This window comes from Berghia stephanieae, chromosome 8, assembly GCF_034508935.2.
Source record: "Berghia stephanieae isolate SIO BIC M18660-M18661 chromosome 8, UCSD_Bste_1.3, whole genome shotgun sequence".
Taxonomy (NCBI): domain Eukaryota; kingdom Metazoa; phylum Mollusca; class Gastropoda; order Nudibranchia; family Aeolidiidae; genus Berghia; species Berghia stephanieae.
In genome coordinates this window covers 37,185,135-37,202,634 of record NC_088367.1, presented here as the reverse complement: position 1 = coordinate 37,202,634, position 17,500 = coordinate 37,185,135, and the positions used below count along the sequence as shown (strand labels likewise).

General features: G+C 37.8%; 1 protein-coding gene across 2 annotated transcripts in view; it reads right to left on the bottom strand.

The window, feature by feature from the left end:
* Nucleotides 1-987: 987 nt before the first annotated feature.
* Nucleotides 988-17,500, bottom strand: part of LOC144978595 (uncharacterized) — a 57,471-nt gene continuing 40,958 nt past the window's right edge. For both annotated transcript variants that reach the window (XM_078924870.1, XM_078924871.1), the window contains 8 exons: nucleotides 9,923-10,217; nucleotides 8,875-8,987; nucleotides 7,973-8,030; nucleotides 6,880-6,976; nucleotides 4,716-4,839; nucleotides 3,927-4,179; nucleotides 1,689-1,773; nucleotides 988-1,284 (listed from right to left, as the gene is read on the bottom strand). In XM_078924870.1, the coding sequence (XP_078780996.1) occupies nucleotides 1,067-1,284; nucleotides 1,689-1,773; nucleotides 3,927-4,179; nucleotides 4,716-4,839; nucleotides 6,880-6,976; nucleotides 7,973-8,030; nucleotides 8,875-8,987; nucleotides 9,923-10,217 (1,243 nt within the window). In that variant the 3' untranslated portion in view covers nucleotides 988-1,066. The remainder of the gene's footprint in view (nucleotides 1,285-1,688; nucleotides 1,774-3,926; nucleotides 4,180-4,715; nucleotides 4,840-6,879; nucleotides 6,977-7,972; nucleotides 8,031-8,874; nucleotides 8,988-9,922; nucleotides 10,218-17,500) is intronic.

Below are 17,500 nucleotides of genomic sequence, written 5' to 3'. Positions count from 1 at the left end.
TGAGTAATAGTGTAGAGAAGAAAATGAGTGAAATGCAATCAAAACCAGGCAATAAAATCATAGGAAATAAACCCACTTTAATTGAAACACTCAAAACTGTAAAAGTGTTCCAGTTCGACAGTAACAAAAAGTTGGTTAGGTTGTGCATGAATCCACAGGTGTAACCAGATTGCTCTAAATTGAAATTGCTAGAGCAACGTTCAGACATCGACATGGAGATGACCACTTGTGTCAAAATACTAAACACTGAACACTTCAGGCTCCGAAACGTTTTTAAGGATTTTATGGAGCTTACAACACATGAAGGTCATTTCAGCGCAAGTAAAAAGGAAGAAATGGGATGGACAAAATCAAGAAAAAGTAAAACAAAGGAGAATTGGTTCAAATAGTGAGCAGACATAGATTCCAAGAGCACCTTAAAGTCTCATCCTGAAACTAGCACAGGTCCTCAAAAAAGAGAAACACAATCAAATGTTTACAAATCATTATATATGTAGAACACAAAATAGCACAATGCATAACAGAGAGATTATTTACTAGACAAAAAAATCTCCCAAAACTTTATACATTTGACTGTTTATCTCCCAGCCAGGACTAGGTCAAAACCAAGACAAAGACAGAAAACGTGTTAGAAAACAGATATAGGACACGGTAAGTGCCTCCCTGTCCACTAATAGGAGATCATAAAAAGGCACCCAGCCAGCCAAACGGTCAACATTAATTAGAACAAAACGTATAGAGAACTTTTCCTCCATCTTTTTTGTATTCCTCATAAAGTATTCCTGTTATAACAGAATTTGTTGTTGACTGAAGTCTGGTCTGGTCAACATGTTCCATGATAAATATTTTGATAGGTTTACAAACAGGTACTATCCATGTTTGTTCAATACTTCTTATAGTCCATGGCTTCTAGCTACTTAGCATTCAAAATGTCCTCTCAAAGTGATCAAGAGGGTAAAGTCAAGATAGTCAAAAAACTAAATGCCATTTATTTGTAGGTCAAATAGTTTTATTCTATAAATTCAAATCATATAAGCATTTATAACAATAGACACATCAACCTTTATCAGCTTGTTGTTGTCGTTGACGTCATCTCCAATTCTTTATCCCCACTCTTTTTTTTCTCCCATTTTTTTCCTTTTCGTTTCTTATTCCCCCACCTCTCCCCTTTCCCCCCTCCCTCTCCCTCCACCCTCTGCCTCTTCCGTTCCATGTAGTCTTGGATGTATCCGTCCGTGTGAGATTTCCACAAAGTCGGAATTCCGTCCTGCCATGATGGAGGGGCTGGCAAAAATGAAACGAAATACATATTTACTGTTTGTAATAATAAATAACAACAGCAACAACAATGATAATAGTTATACTAATAATAATAATAATAATAATAATAATAATAATAATAATAATAATAATAATAATAATAATAATAATAATAATAATAATAATAATAATAATAATAATAACAATAATAATAATAATAATAAAAATAATGCTAATAATAATAATAATAATAATAATAATAATAATAATAATAATAATAATAATAATAATAAAAATGATGATGATGATAATGATGATGGTGATGATGATGATGATGATGATGATGATGTTGATGATGATGACGACGACGACGACGATGATGATGATGATGACTTTCACATCTCATTCTATTGCAAAGACTATCCTACCTTTAAGTAAAGTATCAGCCAGATTGGACACAGCATCTAGAACCAGGCATGTCTCTCCGTCTCCCCCCTTTTCTATACAATTAGTCTGAAACAGAAACACGAGTGTATTCATTGGCTTTTGTTGTTGTTGTTGTTGTTGTTGTTGTTGTTGCTTTGTTTTTTTTTCACCTCAGGAATGAGAGACATCCAATGTTTGTCGTCACTTTGCCAGTTTAGTTTTATCTTCTTCTTATATATACATACACATTAAACATAGGCATAGGGATATTGACCTCATTGTTGTTGATTTAAAAACAAAAAAAGATAAGATTTATTTACTTAATTATTTTGTTTTGTATTAACTTGTTTATGATTTTTTCTGTACAATAATAAACTCATTTTATGTTTTATCGATCATGTTTTATTCATATTTGTTTATTCAAATATAAGAAGTATCTTATCTTATTCATAGACTTTTGATACAATATGTTTTATGGGGATTTTTATTATACTCTTTGTACACTTGGGTTACTTTAACATTTTATTAACTGCTTTTACATTTTGTAGGGTGTAAAGACAGAGACGGTAAAGCATTGCAAGTCACACAAGGAAGGGGGCTGGATTCATTTTTTCTGGAGGAAGAAACTTAGCCTTTTTGTAAATATTTACATAAACGCATATTATGGGCTTGCTTATATCATTGCAGTTGTGGGTTTAAAAGAGATGCTATAGACTACATCCAATCTGTAGGGTAGCAAGCAATTGCTACTGTCCCGTTCACGCTATGGAAACTGGGTTCAATTCCTGCTCCATGTGCCTAATGACTCTAAATGACTGAAGGAGGAAGGGCAATCAATAGACCATAAGCATTCCAATGGCTCCATTTTTACTATACCCCATTGGTAGAAGGGAAAAACTGATTTTACTATATCCAAAAATATTACAAAGCACCCCTATTATTCTTTGCAAAAAAGCAAAACAACATAGCAGGTCAAGAATCTTTTTTTCTGCATCAAGCATCTGGTTTTACTACACATAGATTTTGATGTGTAATGATATCAAAATCAAGCATCTGGTTTTACTACACATAGATTTTAATGTGTAATGATATCAAAATCAAGCTTCTATCGCAAAATTCATTAAACATGCTCAAAGCGCTTTACAAGGGGTCCCTAGCCAACAGTAACATTTAGGAGATATTTAAACTTTTTGGGACAGGGACAATGGTGTCTATGGCCAAGCACTCATTTTACACCTGAGTACAGTGAGAAAATGTGAGTAAAGAGCTTTTTCTAAGGAATCAACTAAGCATGGCTCAGACTGTTACTCGAACCCATGACCTTCAGATCCGAAGGCAAATGTCATAACACTAGACTCACAGCCACACAATATCCTGACCACATACAATGACAATTCTTAATGTCAAGTCATTAAATTCCAAAACCAATCATTCGTTTAATGATTCATTGATCATAATATTGATAAATCACTTTGTATTCTTCATATCAAAGGCATTTAAAGGATACAATCCTAAATTAAACTTTTAGCCGTGTTAAGTAAGAATTTAGATGAGGTCATTGGCAGGGAATAATAATAAAATTACTGCATTTCAACTTCAAACTCATTTCCTATGCAGGCTCTCAAGGTCGGGCAGCAGTTTTGGGAACTTGGTTGGAATTTCAAATGCATAAGTTCAAGAACCTTATATTGTCAGAGCACCTGCCTCACAAGCAAAAAGGACCAGTTTCAAACCGAGGTGCAGTCCTGATATTAATATTTTTATTTGGCCATCTGTCGACTAAGCAAAATTTAGGTAACTTTATCTGTTCCATCTGGCAGACTAGTTCAAAGGTCAAAAAGCAACTGTTATTGCCTGTTTAATGCTACATAAACTGAGATAAACTCTGGCTCCAAGGGCCTTGTGATTCTAAAGAACCACTACGAGGACACTACAATTTGAGACCACTACAATTTATTTTGTTAGACTTGTAAATTTGTACTCATTCAACTGACAGCCATCATAAGCAGTGAGGCACAGTGGCATGATCTTTGCTTGGTACCCAGGGAAAGTACCAAATTCAATTCCCCCTGCTGCACTGTCACCTCACCTTGTTCATTATGTGGTGTTGTACTGCAGCTGATGCCTGGGTTATTTCAATCTTCCCTTGGAATAAATAATGATGAAAAATGCCCCCTTTGGAATTTAATTTCTATTATCTATTTCCATCAAAAGGAAAGAAAAGAAAATAATCCACGTACCAGGACTTCCTCTCCCTGGACACAAAATGTGAAAGCTTCCAGCTGCATCTGGGGCCAACCAGCTTCCCTCACAACCCACAAGGTGTATCCTCGAATGCACAGACTGACAATGTGGTTTTCTGATGTCGCTGTGGCAGTGGTGGTGGTGGTGGTAAACATCTTCACTGGCTCCAGTGAATACTGGGGTTGGCGAATGTGGTGGTCAGGGGATGGGGGAGGGGAGGTAAGGCGGTATGTCAGGATGTGAGGACACCTGCAGGAGAGATATAGAATGATGGATTTTTTTAAAAAGGAGAAAATAGAGGCGAGGGAAAGAGAAAAAGAAAGGAGAGAGAGAAAAAGAGAGAGAGAGAGAGAGAGATAAATAGAGAGATAGATAGATAGATAGATAGATAGATAGATAGATAGATAGATAGATAGATAGATAGATAGATAGATATATAGAGAGAGAGCGAGAGAAGAGAGGATGAGAGAGAGAGAGAGAGAGAGAGAGAGAGAGAGAGAGAGAGAGAGAGAGAGAGAGAGAGAGAGAGAGAGAGAGAGAGAGAGAGAATTGCATGGAGAATAACAATTACTTACTTTCTTTGGAAAGCTGTTTTGTTTTGCATATAATTTTTTTTTCAACAAGATCTAACTTTAACTCATTTATCAAAGGATTTCTGTAATAGTAGTGAAGACAGGGAAAAAAGCCCTCTCTCTCTCTGTATGGATTTGAACCAGATTTGTTTACATGTGAGTCAAGAACTCTTACAACTGATTTAGCTGAACTGCTAAAACCAGAAGACTTACTTGTACAATGATACAAACAGGATATTGGTCACAGGGCATAGGACAATTTGTTGGACAGCTTTTTTCATCATCTCCTCCTCCTCTTTCTCCCCTCTCTCCTCCTTGCTGGCGTCCACATCTATTTCTATCATAAGAAAAGGTGTGAAACTAATTGAAATGCCAACCAGCATAGAAACAAACTATAAAATATGTGATCCACAGTTTCAATCTGGTATGATGTAGGGACGCATCAAATGCTAAAATAGAATTGGACGCTTGAGGAAGAAGGATAAATGCATTTTCTAAAAAAAATAATTAAAAAGCAAATAATATAATGTGCATTTGGTCCCTCTTTGGACATAACACCAGATTGATACAATGAGAAAAATATAATTCGGAGACAAGAGAGATTTCAATTATTATTGTTTTCGGTTCTATTTTACCCTATGTGTGTATAATTGCAGATCTGATAACCGATCACAATTATGGGCCAGATTTATTATTGTTGTGATGGACAATATTTTGTGTTAGTACAATTACAACCATTACAATCATTTGGTTGTCAGACCTCCAAATAAGTACACGTCGATTTTACCTAAATCAATAAAAAAGATAATTAAGTATAGACAAAATCATTTCAAATGAGAGTCAGACCCATAGAATAGTTTACATTATTTTTTAATTAAAAAATCATTTCCTTAACATTGTTTTCACAAACTTTTAAGAAAAAACCTAATTAGACCAAAAGATGTAATTATACGAATTTTATTCTAAAATTTCTGGTGCCATATCCTATCTAAGAGCTTTTATGGAGAGCATTATAAACCTGAAATAGTAGTGTAGCAGAAATAATAGTAGTAGCAGTAGTAGTAGTAGTAGTAGTAGTAGTAGTAGTAGTAGTAGTAGTAGTAGAAGTAGTAGTAGTAGTAGTAGAAATTAGTAGTAAGATAAGTAGTTATAGTATAGTAGAGTAGTATAGTAGTGTAGTAGTAGTAGTAGTAGTAGTTAGTATAGTAGATAGTATAGAGTAGTAGTATGTATAAGTAGTAGTAGTAGTATAGTAGTAGTAGTAGTAAGTATGTAGTAGTAGTAGTAGTAGTAGTAGTATAGTATAGTATGTAGTAGTATAGTAGTAATATGTATAGTAGTAGTTAGTAGTAGTAGTAGTAGTAGTAGTAGTAGTAGTAGTAGTAGTAGTAGTAGTAGTATAGTAGTAGTAGTAGTAGTAGTAGTAGTAGTAGTAGTAGTAGTAGTAGTAGTAGTAGTAAGTAGTAGTAGTAGTAGTAGTAGTATAGTAGTAGTAGTAGTATAGTAGTAGTAGTAGTAGTATGTAGTAGTAGTAGTAGTAGTATAGTAGTAGTAGTAGTAGTTAGTAGTAGTAGTAAGTAGTAGTAGTATAGTAGTAGTATGTAGTAGTAGTAGTAGTAGTAAGTAGTAGTAGTAGTAGTAGTAGTAGTAGTAGTAGTAGTAAGTAGTAGTAAGTAGTATAGTAGTAGTAGTAGTAGTTAGTAGTAGTAGTAGTAGTAGTAGTAGTAGTAGTAGTATAGTAGTAGTAGTAGTAGTAGTAAGTATAGTAGTAGTAGTAGTAGTAGTAGTAGTAGTAGATAGTAGAGTAGTAGTAGTAGTAGTAGTAGTAGTAGTAGTAGTAGTAGTAGTAGTAGTAGTAGTATAGTAGTAGTAGTAGTAGTAGTAAGTAGTAGTAGTAGTAGTAGAGTATAGTAGTAGTATGTAGTAGTAAGTAGTAGTCGTAGTAGTATTAGTATAGTAGTAGTAGTTAGTAGTAGTAGTAGTAGTAAGTAGTAGTAGTAGTAGTAGTAGTAGTAGTAGTAGTAGTAGTAGTAAGTAGTAGTAGTAAGTATAGTAGTAAGTAGTAGTAGTAGTAGTTAGTAGTAGTAGTAGTAAGTAGTAGTTAGTAAGTAGTAGTAGTGGTAGTAGTAGTAGTAGTAGTAGTAGTAGTAGTAGTAGTAGTAGTAGTAGTAGTAGTAGTAGTAGTAGTAGTAGTAGTAGTAGTATCATTGTTATCATAAATGCTATAGAATAGAAACTAAGATAAACCAACTCTATGGGCCATTGGCTTTTTAGGATGATTCTAATTTACAAATTGGGATATACCGCTCTCGCCTGGACAAAAAAATTGCCCAAGAAGCGAAGACATGTCAAGCAGTATGTCCTATTCACTTTGTACCTGAAGTTTTATCCCCTTTGAGTCGTGGGAAATCTTCTAGACAATTCCGGAAGTCCAGGATATCTCCGTTGTAATTCCACATACCCAGACACACATCCTGTTAAAGACAAACAAGTAACGAGACGAAATGATGCACGGACAACTTTTTATTTAAACCATGGTCAATAAGAATTATTCTTTTTAAGAATGTTGTGCCTGAGGACAAAACTAGTAGCATAATACTTGAAATAAATTGTCTCTTTTAGACAATAGACAAGGAAAGAACCAACATTTTTCATAAGCAAGATAAAAATGTGATATCACTATATTTGTTTAAACATTATTGATATCATTACTGGAATGATTTGGAGTGTTTTTGGTGAATTATTTTCCCTTTTTTTCATATATCAAGGCATTTATTTGTGTATATCATTATACATATTTTTTTACATTGTAATGCTTTTTAACAATAATAATGGTAGAGAGCTCTGCTACAGAGCGATGGCCAAGGTAGGTTCCAAACTACTGCACTGTATTTTGAAGAAAAAAATTTTAAAAATGCGTTTCCAGCGTGATCAAATAATCAAAAGGTGCAATAGAAAATGATAAACGACCAATGAGCCCAATCTTGTATTTATTATGTCAACAAGAGGGTGAACATTTCATTTTGAGGCTAAATCCAGAATTTGAGAGAAGTCAAAAATATGCTTTTATAAAGTGTAAACATTTACAAAATAAAAAACAAAAAAAAAAAAACAAACAAAAAAACAAACAAAAAAAACAAAAAAAACAATCAAGATTTTATAATTCCGATCTTTTTAAATTAAAAATTCTATTGTTGGTATCAACACCAGATTGAAGTGGTGCAGACATGCCAACCTCAAGAATTAGAAATGTGTGTAGTGTGTAGTGTAATCCAGCACAGTCTTCCATTTCACGAGTAAAATTGATTACCTGATAATGTATCAATACTTTTAACCTCATGTTTAAACCAAAATATTTTTTTTTTTGGTTTTGTAATGAGGGCTTGACAAAAATGCAATATTTTGTCCCTGTTCCCCCCACCTCAACCCACAAATAAATAAATAAATAAATACATAAGAAGTTAACTCACGCCAGCTCCAGAGAATAAAATCTTCTTGTCATTATGCGAGGTCAACGAGATGACAAACCTGGTGTGGGTAACACATGGAGAGGAAAATATTGTCAGACAAAAACAAAATATCCAATATCAGTGTCAAATATGCTAGGATTTGATTGATTGATTGATTGTATGGACTGATTGATTGATTGATTAATTGACTGATTTATCATAGTGGCACATCTACAATACAGAGAGATACTCAGATTTGGTAAAAATAACTGTCACATAGGCTGTAACGTCAAAGACTTGTGCAGTTAAAGTTGAAGTACTGCTAGGTTTTGTGGAAACGCCAGACCAGTCCAATATCTCTAGCAGATGAATAACGAAAGAAATCCAAAACCCAAATGAAACTCTTGTGAGAAGCTTTCATTGGGTATGATTAAGTAGGAGGGAAAATGTAGAACATAACAAATGAAGTAGAGAGAATGACAATGGATCAATCTTTCTGCACCTTGACAAAACATTATTAGATCATGATAAATGGCTATATTGTCTTGTGGCATGACACTCGCCTTCAGACTATACTTGCCAGGGTTTGAATCCTGCTCTGAGAGGTGCATTGTTGAGTCCTTGGAAAAGCATTTTAGTCACAGTCTCTCCTTGCACTCAGGTGTAAAATCAGAACTCGCCATTAACAACATTGTCTCTGTCGGACAAAATTGTAACATCGTCTAGCAGACGTCATGTCTCATCCTACATATTACGTGTTGCTGTAGGCTGGGAATCTTTTGTAAAACGCTTTGAGCAAGTTTAGTGGATATTGCATTATATAAATGCTTATGCTCTAAACCAACACTCTGTTTAAACTGATCATCAACAAGGTAATCTCATTGCGACTGTGTTTGTATCTGTGTCTACATTTAGTTTCTTACGCTGTATGCCCCAGACAATAGGTGTGGATGTTATAGGAATCTGGGTAATGACTGATCCGAATTTTCTCGTCCCTGTCTGCTGTCACCACATAGCGATCGTCATCAATCAGGATCTGGGGATGGATGGGACCGGAATTAAAGTTCATAGCAATACTACATAAATCAATGAATATTCACATTCAAGGAGACAGCGTGGCTCAGCGGTACAGTCTTTGCTTTGTACCCGAAAGGTACCGAGTTCGATCACCCACCGCTGCGCTGTGTGGCCTTGAGAAAGTCACCTCGCCTTAGCTCAATTTGCGGCACTGCACTGCGGCTGACGTCTGGATTATTCCAGTCTTCCCTTGGAATAGAACCTAAAGACAAATTTCCCCTATGGGATGAATAAAGGGAATTATTATTATCGTGCAATGTGTTGCCATAAGTTTCACCTGGCTAGATACATTTTACAATGCTTAATCATTCCCCCAGTAGGCCATACCACGAAACCACTTCCCAATCAAATGAAAAAAATACCCAAAATATTACGCTTGTAGGAAGAAAGAACAACATCAATTAATGGCATATCTTGTCGTAAATTTGAGTTTGTAATTTAATTAGTCCTGTTAAAAAAGTTAGATATCTAGGAACAATTCTTGACTATTGAGTTTCAGATAAGTGCAATATACAAAAGGGCTGATTTTTATTACCTGAGAAAAATATTTCATATTAGACCATTAATTTCCGAGGCAGAAACAAAGAAATTAGCCCCAGCCTTTATTTTTTCTAAACTAGATTATTGTTACTCCAGCCACTTCCAAATTCAAAAATTATACTTCTGTGGGCGATAAAAAACCATGCAGCTAACTGGACTGAGTTTTTTTGTTTTTTTTTAAGGAAGACTGTTTTTGAAGAGCAATTTCTACAAATCATTTTTGTTGTTGTTGCTGTAAATGGGAAATTCTGTTTGAGTAAGTGTGTGTATGTGTAAGTATTTGTAAGGTGTTTGGTGCCGATGGATGGATTAAACGCTATATACATGATTCTAAGACTACTTAGATATGCTTACCATATCCAGCAACATGGAAAGGTGTCCTAGAACAAGAGTTCCACCATCAGTATCACCATTATTATCGCCACCATCACCATTATCCGTTTCTATGGAAACACCGCCTTCTTCATTACAAGTCTTGACACCCTTGTGTGACGACTTTAATGTCGTTGATGATGACGATGGCGTAGATGAAGACGCGGTCGGAGTGGCAGTTGTGGGGAATGAGAAGACGTCGCCGGATTTGTCCGCTACCAGGATTGTATGATGGTCAGAGGTGAAAGTGACCACGGTGCATCGTCTGGACACAAGTCTGTGGACAGAAATGGCATTCGGTAAGGGCGGTTATTGTCCAGTCTCTAGATCTAAATGAATGAATAAAGAAAATTGGGGGGTTGAGTGGGGTAAGGTGGGGGTGGGGGAGGAGTTGACACGCTTTAATCAGGACTGTCACCTTCACAAAGAACCATTATCTTTAACGACGAAAACTCGAAAACTCCTACCACCATCCACAACTGAAGATCCTTTACTCAAAAACATCAGCAGTCTTTTGTTGTTTATCCTCCCCGGCAATCCGCCCGTCTGCTGGTGTAATTAATTCTACAAGTTGTAAAGAAGGGTCGAAGGACAGGCTAAATAAATACACGTTTACATTAGCTGTGATAGTACACCAGAAAAGGGTTGTTGTTACCAACATATGTGCCTGCTCCATTCACTTTTCTGAATTAAAAATTCACCCCAAAGCATACTCAATCTCTCAATTGTTTCTATGTTATATGTTTGTGTTGAGAATATTGCCTATTAAGCTTAATTGCTGGCCAACTAACTTCGCGGAGGTTGTGTGGGTTAGACCCGCGATCTCAAGTAGCCGGTGAGAGAGAGAGAGCTCTAATAATGACCTGAGATAGAGACGATCTTTTTTGGGATCGTGGATAGCTCATACGGTAGAGTCACGCTCTCACCGGCCAGGCGGAGTTGTACCAGTAAGGTCGCGGGTTCAAACACTTTTTATTCTCTATTGTCTTCTGGCACTTTCCTACTCACTTCATCTCTTGATGTTACCAGAAAAGGGTTGCAGCTCATGGTGGGAAGAAAGAGGGAAGGAGAATCATCCCAGTCAGGGTCTACCGTTAACAAGTCTAATTTCAAGACAACGTCAGAAAGCCGTATCCGTGTTTTTTTTTTGTTTTTTTTTTTTTTAAGGAGGTGGGTGGGGGGAAGAGCAGATATGGGATGGGTGATAAAAGGTTGGATGGTATGGGAGATGGAGTATGAAGAGATCTAATCATGGGTGCTATCAACCTCAACCACTAAAAATAATTTAGTAAAGAGCCACGATCACATTGAGTACATGCCGACAAGCCGGATCCAGGGGGGGGGGCAGGGGCGTATATATCTATACTATGTACTGATACAGTGACGAAAAAAAAAATGATACTGTTAAATTGCAAAACGCAGTCTTTTTACATCATCCGTGTCAAAGAAAAAAAAGACATTGAACGATGTTCAAAACCTGGAGGACCCACAATTTTGTCCGGTAGGCATGTATTGAAGAAAGCTGTGGTTGGAACCTAAACTTACCTAAACTTCCCGTTACAATGTTAGAGCGTGGTCTGTCTGTCTGTCTGTCTCTCTCTCTCTCCCTCTCTCTCTCTCTCTCTCTCTCTCTCTCTCTCTCTCTCTCTCTCTCTCTTCCTTTATGAGAAATTTTGAAAAAACAACTGCAAAAAAAAAAAAAAAAAGGGGGGGGGGGGGGGTAGGCGTGAAGTCGACAAACAAAAACAAAATAGGGTGAAATAATCCGTTATCCATTGTTAACCCCTGAGGTGTTTCCATCTCTCCTCTATACAGGACAAAACAACAAGAACTGGCAGGAGCAATGAACCGTGAACGAACAGTGAATAGCCTTCGAGATGACGGATAACAAACACAATTCAATAATTCAACAAATAAAAACAAAAACAAAACAATGACATTCCCCGCGTCCTGTAAGCCCTTACGTTTTTATCAATTTCATAATAATATGACCATTCACCCGTGAAGTCCCCCCCCACCCCCCACCCCCCGCCCTTATTTCTCTCTAGAGGGCTATCTCTCTCTCTCTCTCGCCCCCCCCCCCTCCCCCCATCGCCCTTATTTCTTTCTAGAGTGCTCTTTCTCTCTCACTCTCTCTCTCTTTCTCTCTCTCTCTCTCTCTCTCTCTCTCGCCCCCCCCCCCGCCCTTATCTCTTTCTAGAGTGCTCTCTCTCTCTCTCTCTCTCTCTCTCTCTCTCTCTCTCTCTCTCTCTCTCCCCCCCCCCCCCCCCCCCCCCCCCCCGCCCCGTTATCCCGTCTCTCGACATTTCCTAAGACATCCACAATAAAAAATTAAGCCCTTGGATTATCCTTCCCTCCAAGTATCCATCACTCCACACACACTATTCCGTTCATCTGTCTATCCATTCGTCCATCAACTAAGTATCCATCACTCCACACACACTATTCCGTTCATCTGTCTATCCATTCATCCATCAACTAAGTATCCATCACTCCACACACACTATTCCGTTCATCTGTCTATCCATTCATCCATCAACTGATAAATCAAACGGTACACCAAAACATTCACCAACCAATCCATAACCCATCCATCTATCCGTCTATTCACCCGTTCATCTCACCACCCATCGACTCATCCATTCATACCATCAACCATGGACCAATCCACCGACCCATCAATCCATCCACCCGTCAATAAATCCAGCAATCATCCATCTACCCATCCATTCATCCTTCTATCTGTCCATTGATCAAGCCGTGATCAACCATATCATCATCATCATCATCATCATCATCATCATCATCATCATCATCATCATCATTCTTCTCCACATTATCATATACCGTAAAGATAATATAATATATATATATATATATATATATATATATATATATATATATATATATATATATATATATATATATCGGATAGCAGTGTGGTGTGGCAGGTGATGTGACAAGCTATGGATAGATAACAACAACAACAACAACAAAGTTTTTCACCAAATACAAATACCCCCCCCCCCCCCCCCCCCCCCCTTCTCAACCCACCCACGAAAAAAGAAATCAAAAAAAATAAAATCCACACATTCAGGGGAAGTAATCGGATAAGACAAAAGGGTGTAAAATGGGAAATCCGTGTAGAGTTACGTTCCTTCGTTTCCCGCCATCAGATGTCGCTTGTGTCTGCTCGCTACACCGTGAAAAGGAAACGGAAGTGCGTCGGGAATCCGACTCGGTGCCAGCCTGCCACGGGAGTTCTATATACAATCATGATATTCTCATTTCTATACTTCTCCGGCAAGGGGTGGATTTGATTTTTTCTCTCTAAAAAATGACATCATTTTTTTCCCCCAGCCACTTTATGAATAGTAATGTATGGGATGCATTAGCGACTGTGACGAGTGGGGTATGAAGAGGGGGGGGGGGGGGGGATTGATGGAAACCAACTGGTGCATGACTGGGTGGAACATCATAGGTGGTGGAGCACAGCAAGCACAGACAAGAATCAAGACTGCATGCGGTTTGAATCCCATACTTCAATACAAATATTCAATGGTTCTGGTAGTGGCAGTGATGGTAGTTATTGTGGTTGTGAGTTGATGATGATGATGATGATGAGGAGGAGGAGGAGGAAGGGGGAAGAGGAGGAGGAAGAGGATGAGGATCTTTCTGAACTGGTTATGATTTTTTATTTAATCGGAGAAAATAACTGTAAATTAGGGAAGTCCGGAATGACAACAATAACATTTCGGGAATATTCCGATAAAATTGAGAGAGTTGGCAAGTCTAGGAAAGAAAAGGTTAAAATAATAAATGTAGACGTCTATCTAAATGTAATCTTTAAAATTTAGTACTTAGATCCGACTTGCTACATCCAGCAACACACACACACAGACAGACAGACACACAAATACACACACACACACACGCGACAGTTGAACACGCACATACATACAGTTACACACACACACACACATACACACACACACACATAAACTGACTGCCGAGATGAATTAGGAGGAGGGAAGGTGTCAAAAGAGAGAGAGAGAGAGAGAGAGAGAGAGAGAGAGAAGATAGATAGATAGATAGATAGATAGATAGATAGATAGATAGATAGATAGATAGATAGATAGATAAATAGATAGATAGATAGACAGAAAGGGGAATATGGAGAGAGAGAGAGAGAGAGAGAGAGAGAGAGAGAGAGAAGAGAGAGGAAAAGAAAGAGAGAGGGGGAAGAGAAAGAGAGAGAGGGGGGGGAGAGCATGATGATGATGATGATGATGATGAGAGAGAGAGAGAGAGAGAGAGAGAGAGAGAGAGAGAGAGAGAGAGAGAGAGAGAGAGAGAGAGAGAGAGAGAGAGACGGAGGGAGTCGTATATAGGCTGCGTGAGAATCATCCCACCTGCTCAGAGCCAGAGAGAGTGCGTTTAATACTCACGGTGAGAGGAAGAAAACACTCTTGGAAATGATGGTTCACACACCCTTTTTCTCATCTCTCTCTCTCTCTCTCTCTCTCTCTCTCTCTCTCTCTCTCTCTCTCTCTCTCTCTCCCCCCCCCCCCTCTCTCTCTCTCTCTCTCTCTCTCTCTCTGTTGCCCGGGGGGGGGGGGGGGGGGGGGGGGCGAGCGCGTGTAGATAGCGCGTGTTATATTTCTATGCCGACCTATCAGTGTGTGTTAAGCATTCATAAATAATTTTCGTCTGATTACATATCTGCCTACCTACCTATCTACCTACCTCAGACCTGCAATATTGAAAACTTCAAATTTAATCATTTTTATGTTGATTTCTAGTCTAATTTGACAAAGAAATTAGTAATTTCTGAAATCGTGTAAGAACAACCACAATTTGACATTTATGATAACTTCAAAAATACATCGTCATGCTTATGCGCTGTTGAAATGCTTTATTATTGTAATTACTATTATTATCATCATCATCATTATAATTACTTTTGTCAATATTATTATTATTATTATTATTATTATTATTATTATTATTATTATTATTATTATTATTATTATTATTATTATATTATTTTTTATTATTATTATTATTATTATTATTATTATTATTATTATTATTATTATTATTATTATTATCATTATATTATTATTATTTATTATTATTATTATTATTATTATTATTATTATTATTATTATTATTATTATTATTATTATTATTATTATTATTATTATTTAAGCATTACTGCAAATTAAAAATTCGTAATATTCCAAAAAATTTCGCATTCCCGTAATTGGCCATGAAATTTGTCTAATACAATTCGTAAAATTATGAAAAATCAAAAATCCCCATCTACTCCCTTCCCCCCCCCCCCCCCCCCCCCCCCCCCCCCCCCCCCCACCTCCTTCCTCCCATCTGTCCCTTCTCTCAATCAATATCCTAACTTAGACACACAGTGTAACCGCACCTCCAACATCTACCCCCCCTCCCCCCCCCCCCCCCCCCCCCCCCCCCCACCCCCGTCCACAATCTTCTAAAAGAAATGCCTTCCTTGCATCAAAACGTTTCCCCCCCAGGATTTTATTTCAAATTCCCAAATGAAATGGACTGAAATGGGATTGAAGGTCGGTGTCAGCCCGGGGACTAAGCCTGGGATTACAGAAATGTGTGTGGTGGGGGGGGGGGTCTGGATATTCACTCACTCTGGTCACCACTAACGCTTTAAAAGGTTATCACTTGGCCCATCCACTGATGGCTGTTACTCTACTGGACACTGGAATCCATCAATTCTCTGTATCGATGACCACTTGACCAGATGACCTGACGAATCCCCGTTAACGTTTCGCCCCAGATGACCTCTCCATTTTTTCCAGTGGTGAGTCTGGTCTGGTTGCCTTTTCTTTTATTTCTTTTTTTTTTTTTTTTTGTTTCCTTGTTCCTTTTCTCCCTATCTTTTCCCCTCGTTTAATTCTTTTATCGATGCTGATAAACTTTATTGGATGAATGTTCCGATTTATGCCCTACCAGCACAACATAAATATAAAAGGAGATAAAAAATTAATATTAGAAAATGATTTGAGTGAGGGAGTGAGAATAAAGAGATGGGGGAGGGGGCTGGAAGGAGGGAGAGAGAGAGAGAGAGAGAGAGAGAGAGAGAGAGAGAGAGAGAGAGAGAGAGAGAGAGAGAGAGAAGGAAAGGGGTGAGGGAGATTTTACGTTTCATTGAGTTGAGAATCCAATCGTATCCAATCCAAAAATAGTTGCAGTTTCATGTGATGAATATTGACGCCATCAGGACTGATGGGGCGGTATTGACGTAATATCTATCTATTGGATTTAAACTGGTCGAGATAACTATAGAATATGAACAAGGAAGGAGCAGAGGGGTAGTTTTTAAAAACACGAGAGAAAAACCCAAACCGAACAACAACAACAACAACAAGAAAAACCCAACAAAACAAATCAAAACTATAAACAAATATAAACCGGAAAAAAGGGGGAGCGGATGGGAACATATCAATGACTTTTGACGAGATAAAATCAGTTTATAAAATAGTGACGCAGACAAAAATATGAACGAGTACCAATTTCGAGATAGATACAAAATATTTAAAAGAGAGGGAGAAAGAGAGAGAGAGAGAGAGAGAGAGAGAGAGAGAGAGAGAGAGAGAAAGAGAGAGAGAGAGAGGGGGGGGGAGAGGCCATAATTGAAGCAGTGAATCAACCATTTGGTGTGAATCTAATTATGTACGTTCAAAACACATTAAAAACATAAATTTGAAAACAACTTTGCTGCCAGTAATTTCTCCCCCCTTCCCCAATCGACACGCTCCAACCCCCCCCCCCCCCTCCTATACACGCACTATTTACTATCATCCATCCAAAGAAGGCAGAACAGATCGGATCTTTAAAGAGGCGTGAATGCGTTTTAAATAGGCATGGCGGGATGATGACGGGGCGGAAGGGATGGGGAACGTGGGTAGAGGGGTGGGGGTTGAGGCACATTAAGACTCGTGGCTGTCCGCCTGTCCGCCCTAGTGAAAGATTGGCCGGGCAATTTGTCATCGGGGACATCCAAGATGGCGGATAAACGGCGCGGCGGCCATTAGGCACCTCAGTCACGTGATGTAGGACATTCTCCAGGACCGGGATACAAATTCTCCTTTCTTTAAAACATTACTAACTTTACTGCACCCCTTCTTTCGTGGTGCTGTGGTTATCTTTTTTAGTAGGGATGTATTGAAGAAAGTGGTTATGTCTAGTAGGGATGTATTGAAGAAAGTGATTATGTCTGGTAGGGATGTATTGAAGAAAGTGGTTATGTCTAGTAGGGATGTATTGAAGAAAGTGGTTATGTCTAGTAGGGATGTATTGAAGAAAGTGATTATGTCTGGTAGGGATGTATTTCAGAAAGTGGTAATGTCTGGCAGTCATGTATTGAAGAAAGTGGTAATGTCTAGAAGGGATGTATTGAAGAAAGTGGTAATGTCTAGTAGGGATGTATTGAAGAAAGTGGTAATGTCTAGTAGGGATCTATTGAAGGAAGTTGTAATGTCTAGTAGGGATGTATTGAAGGAAGTGGTTATG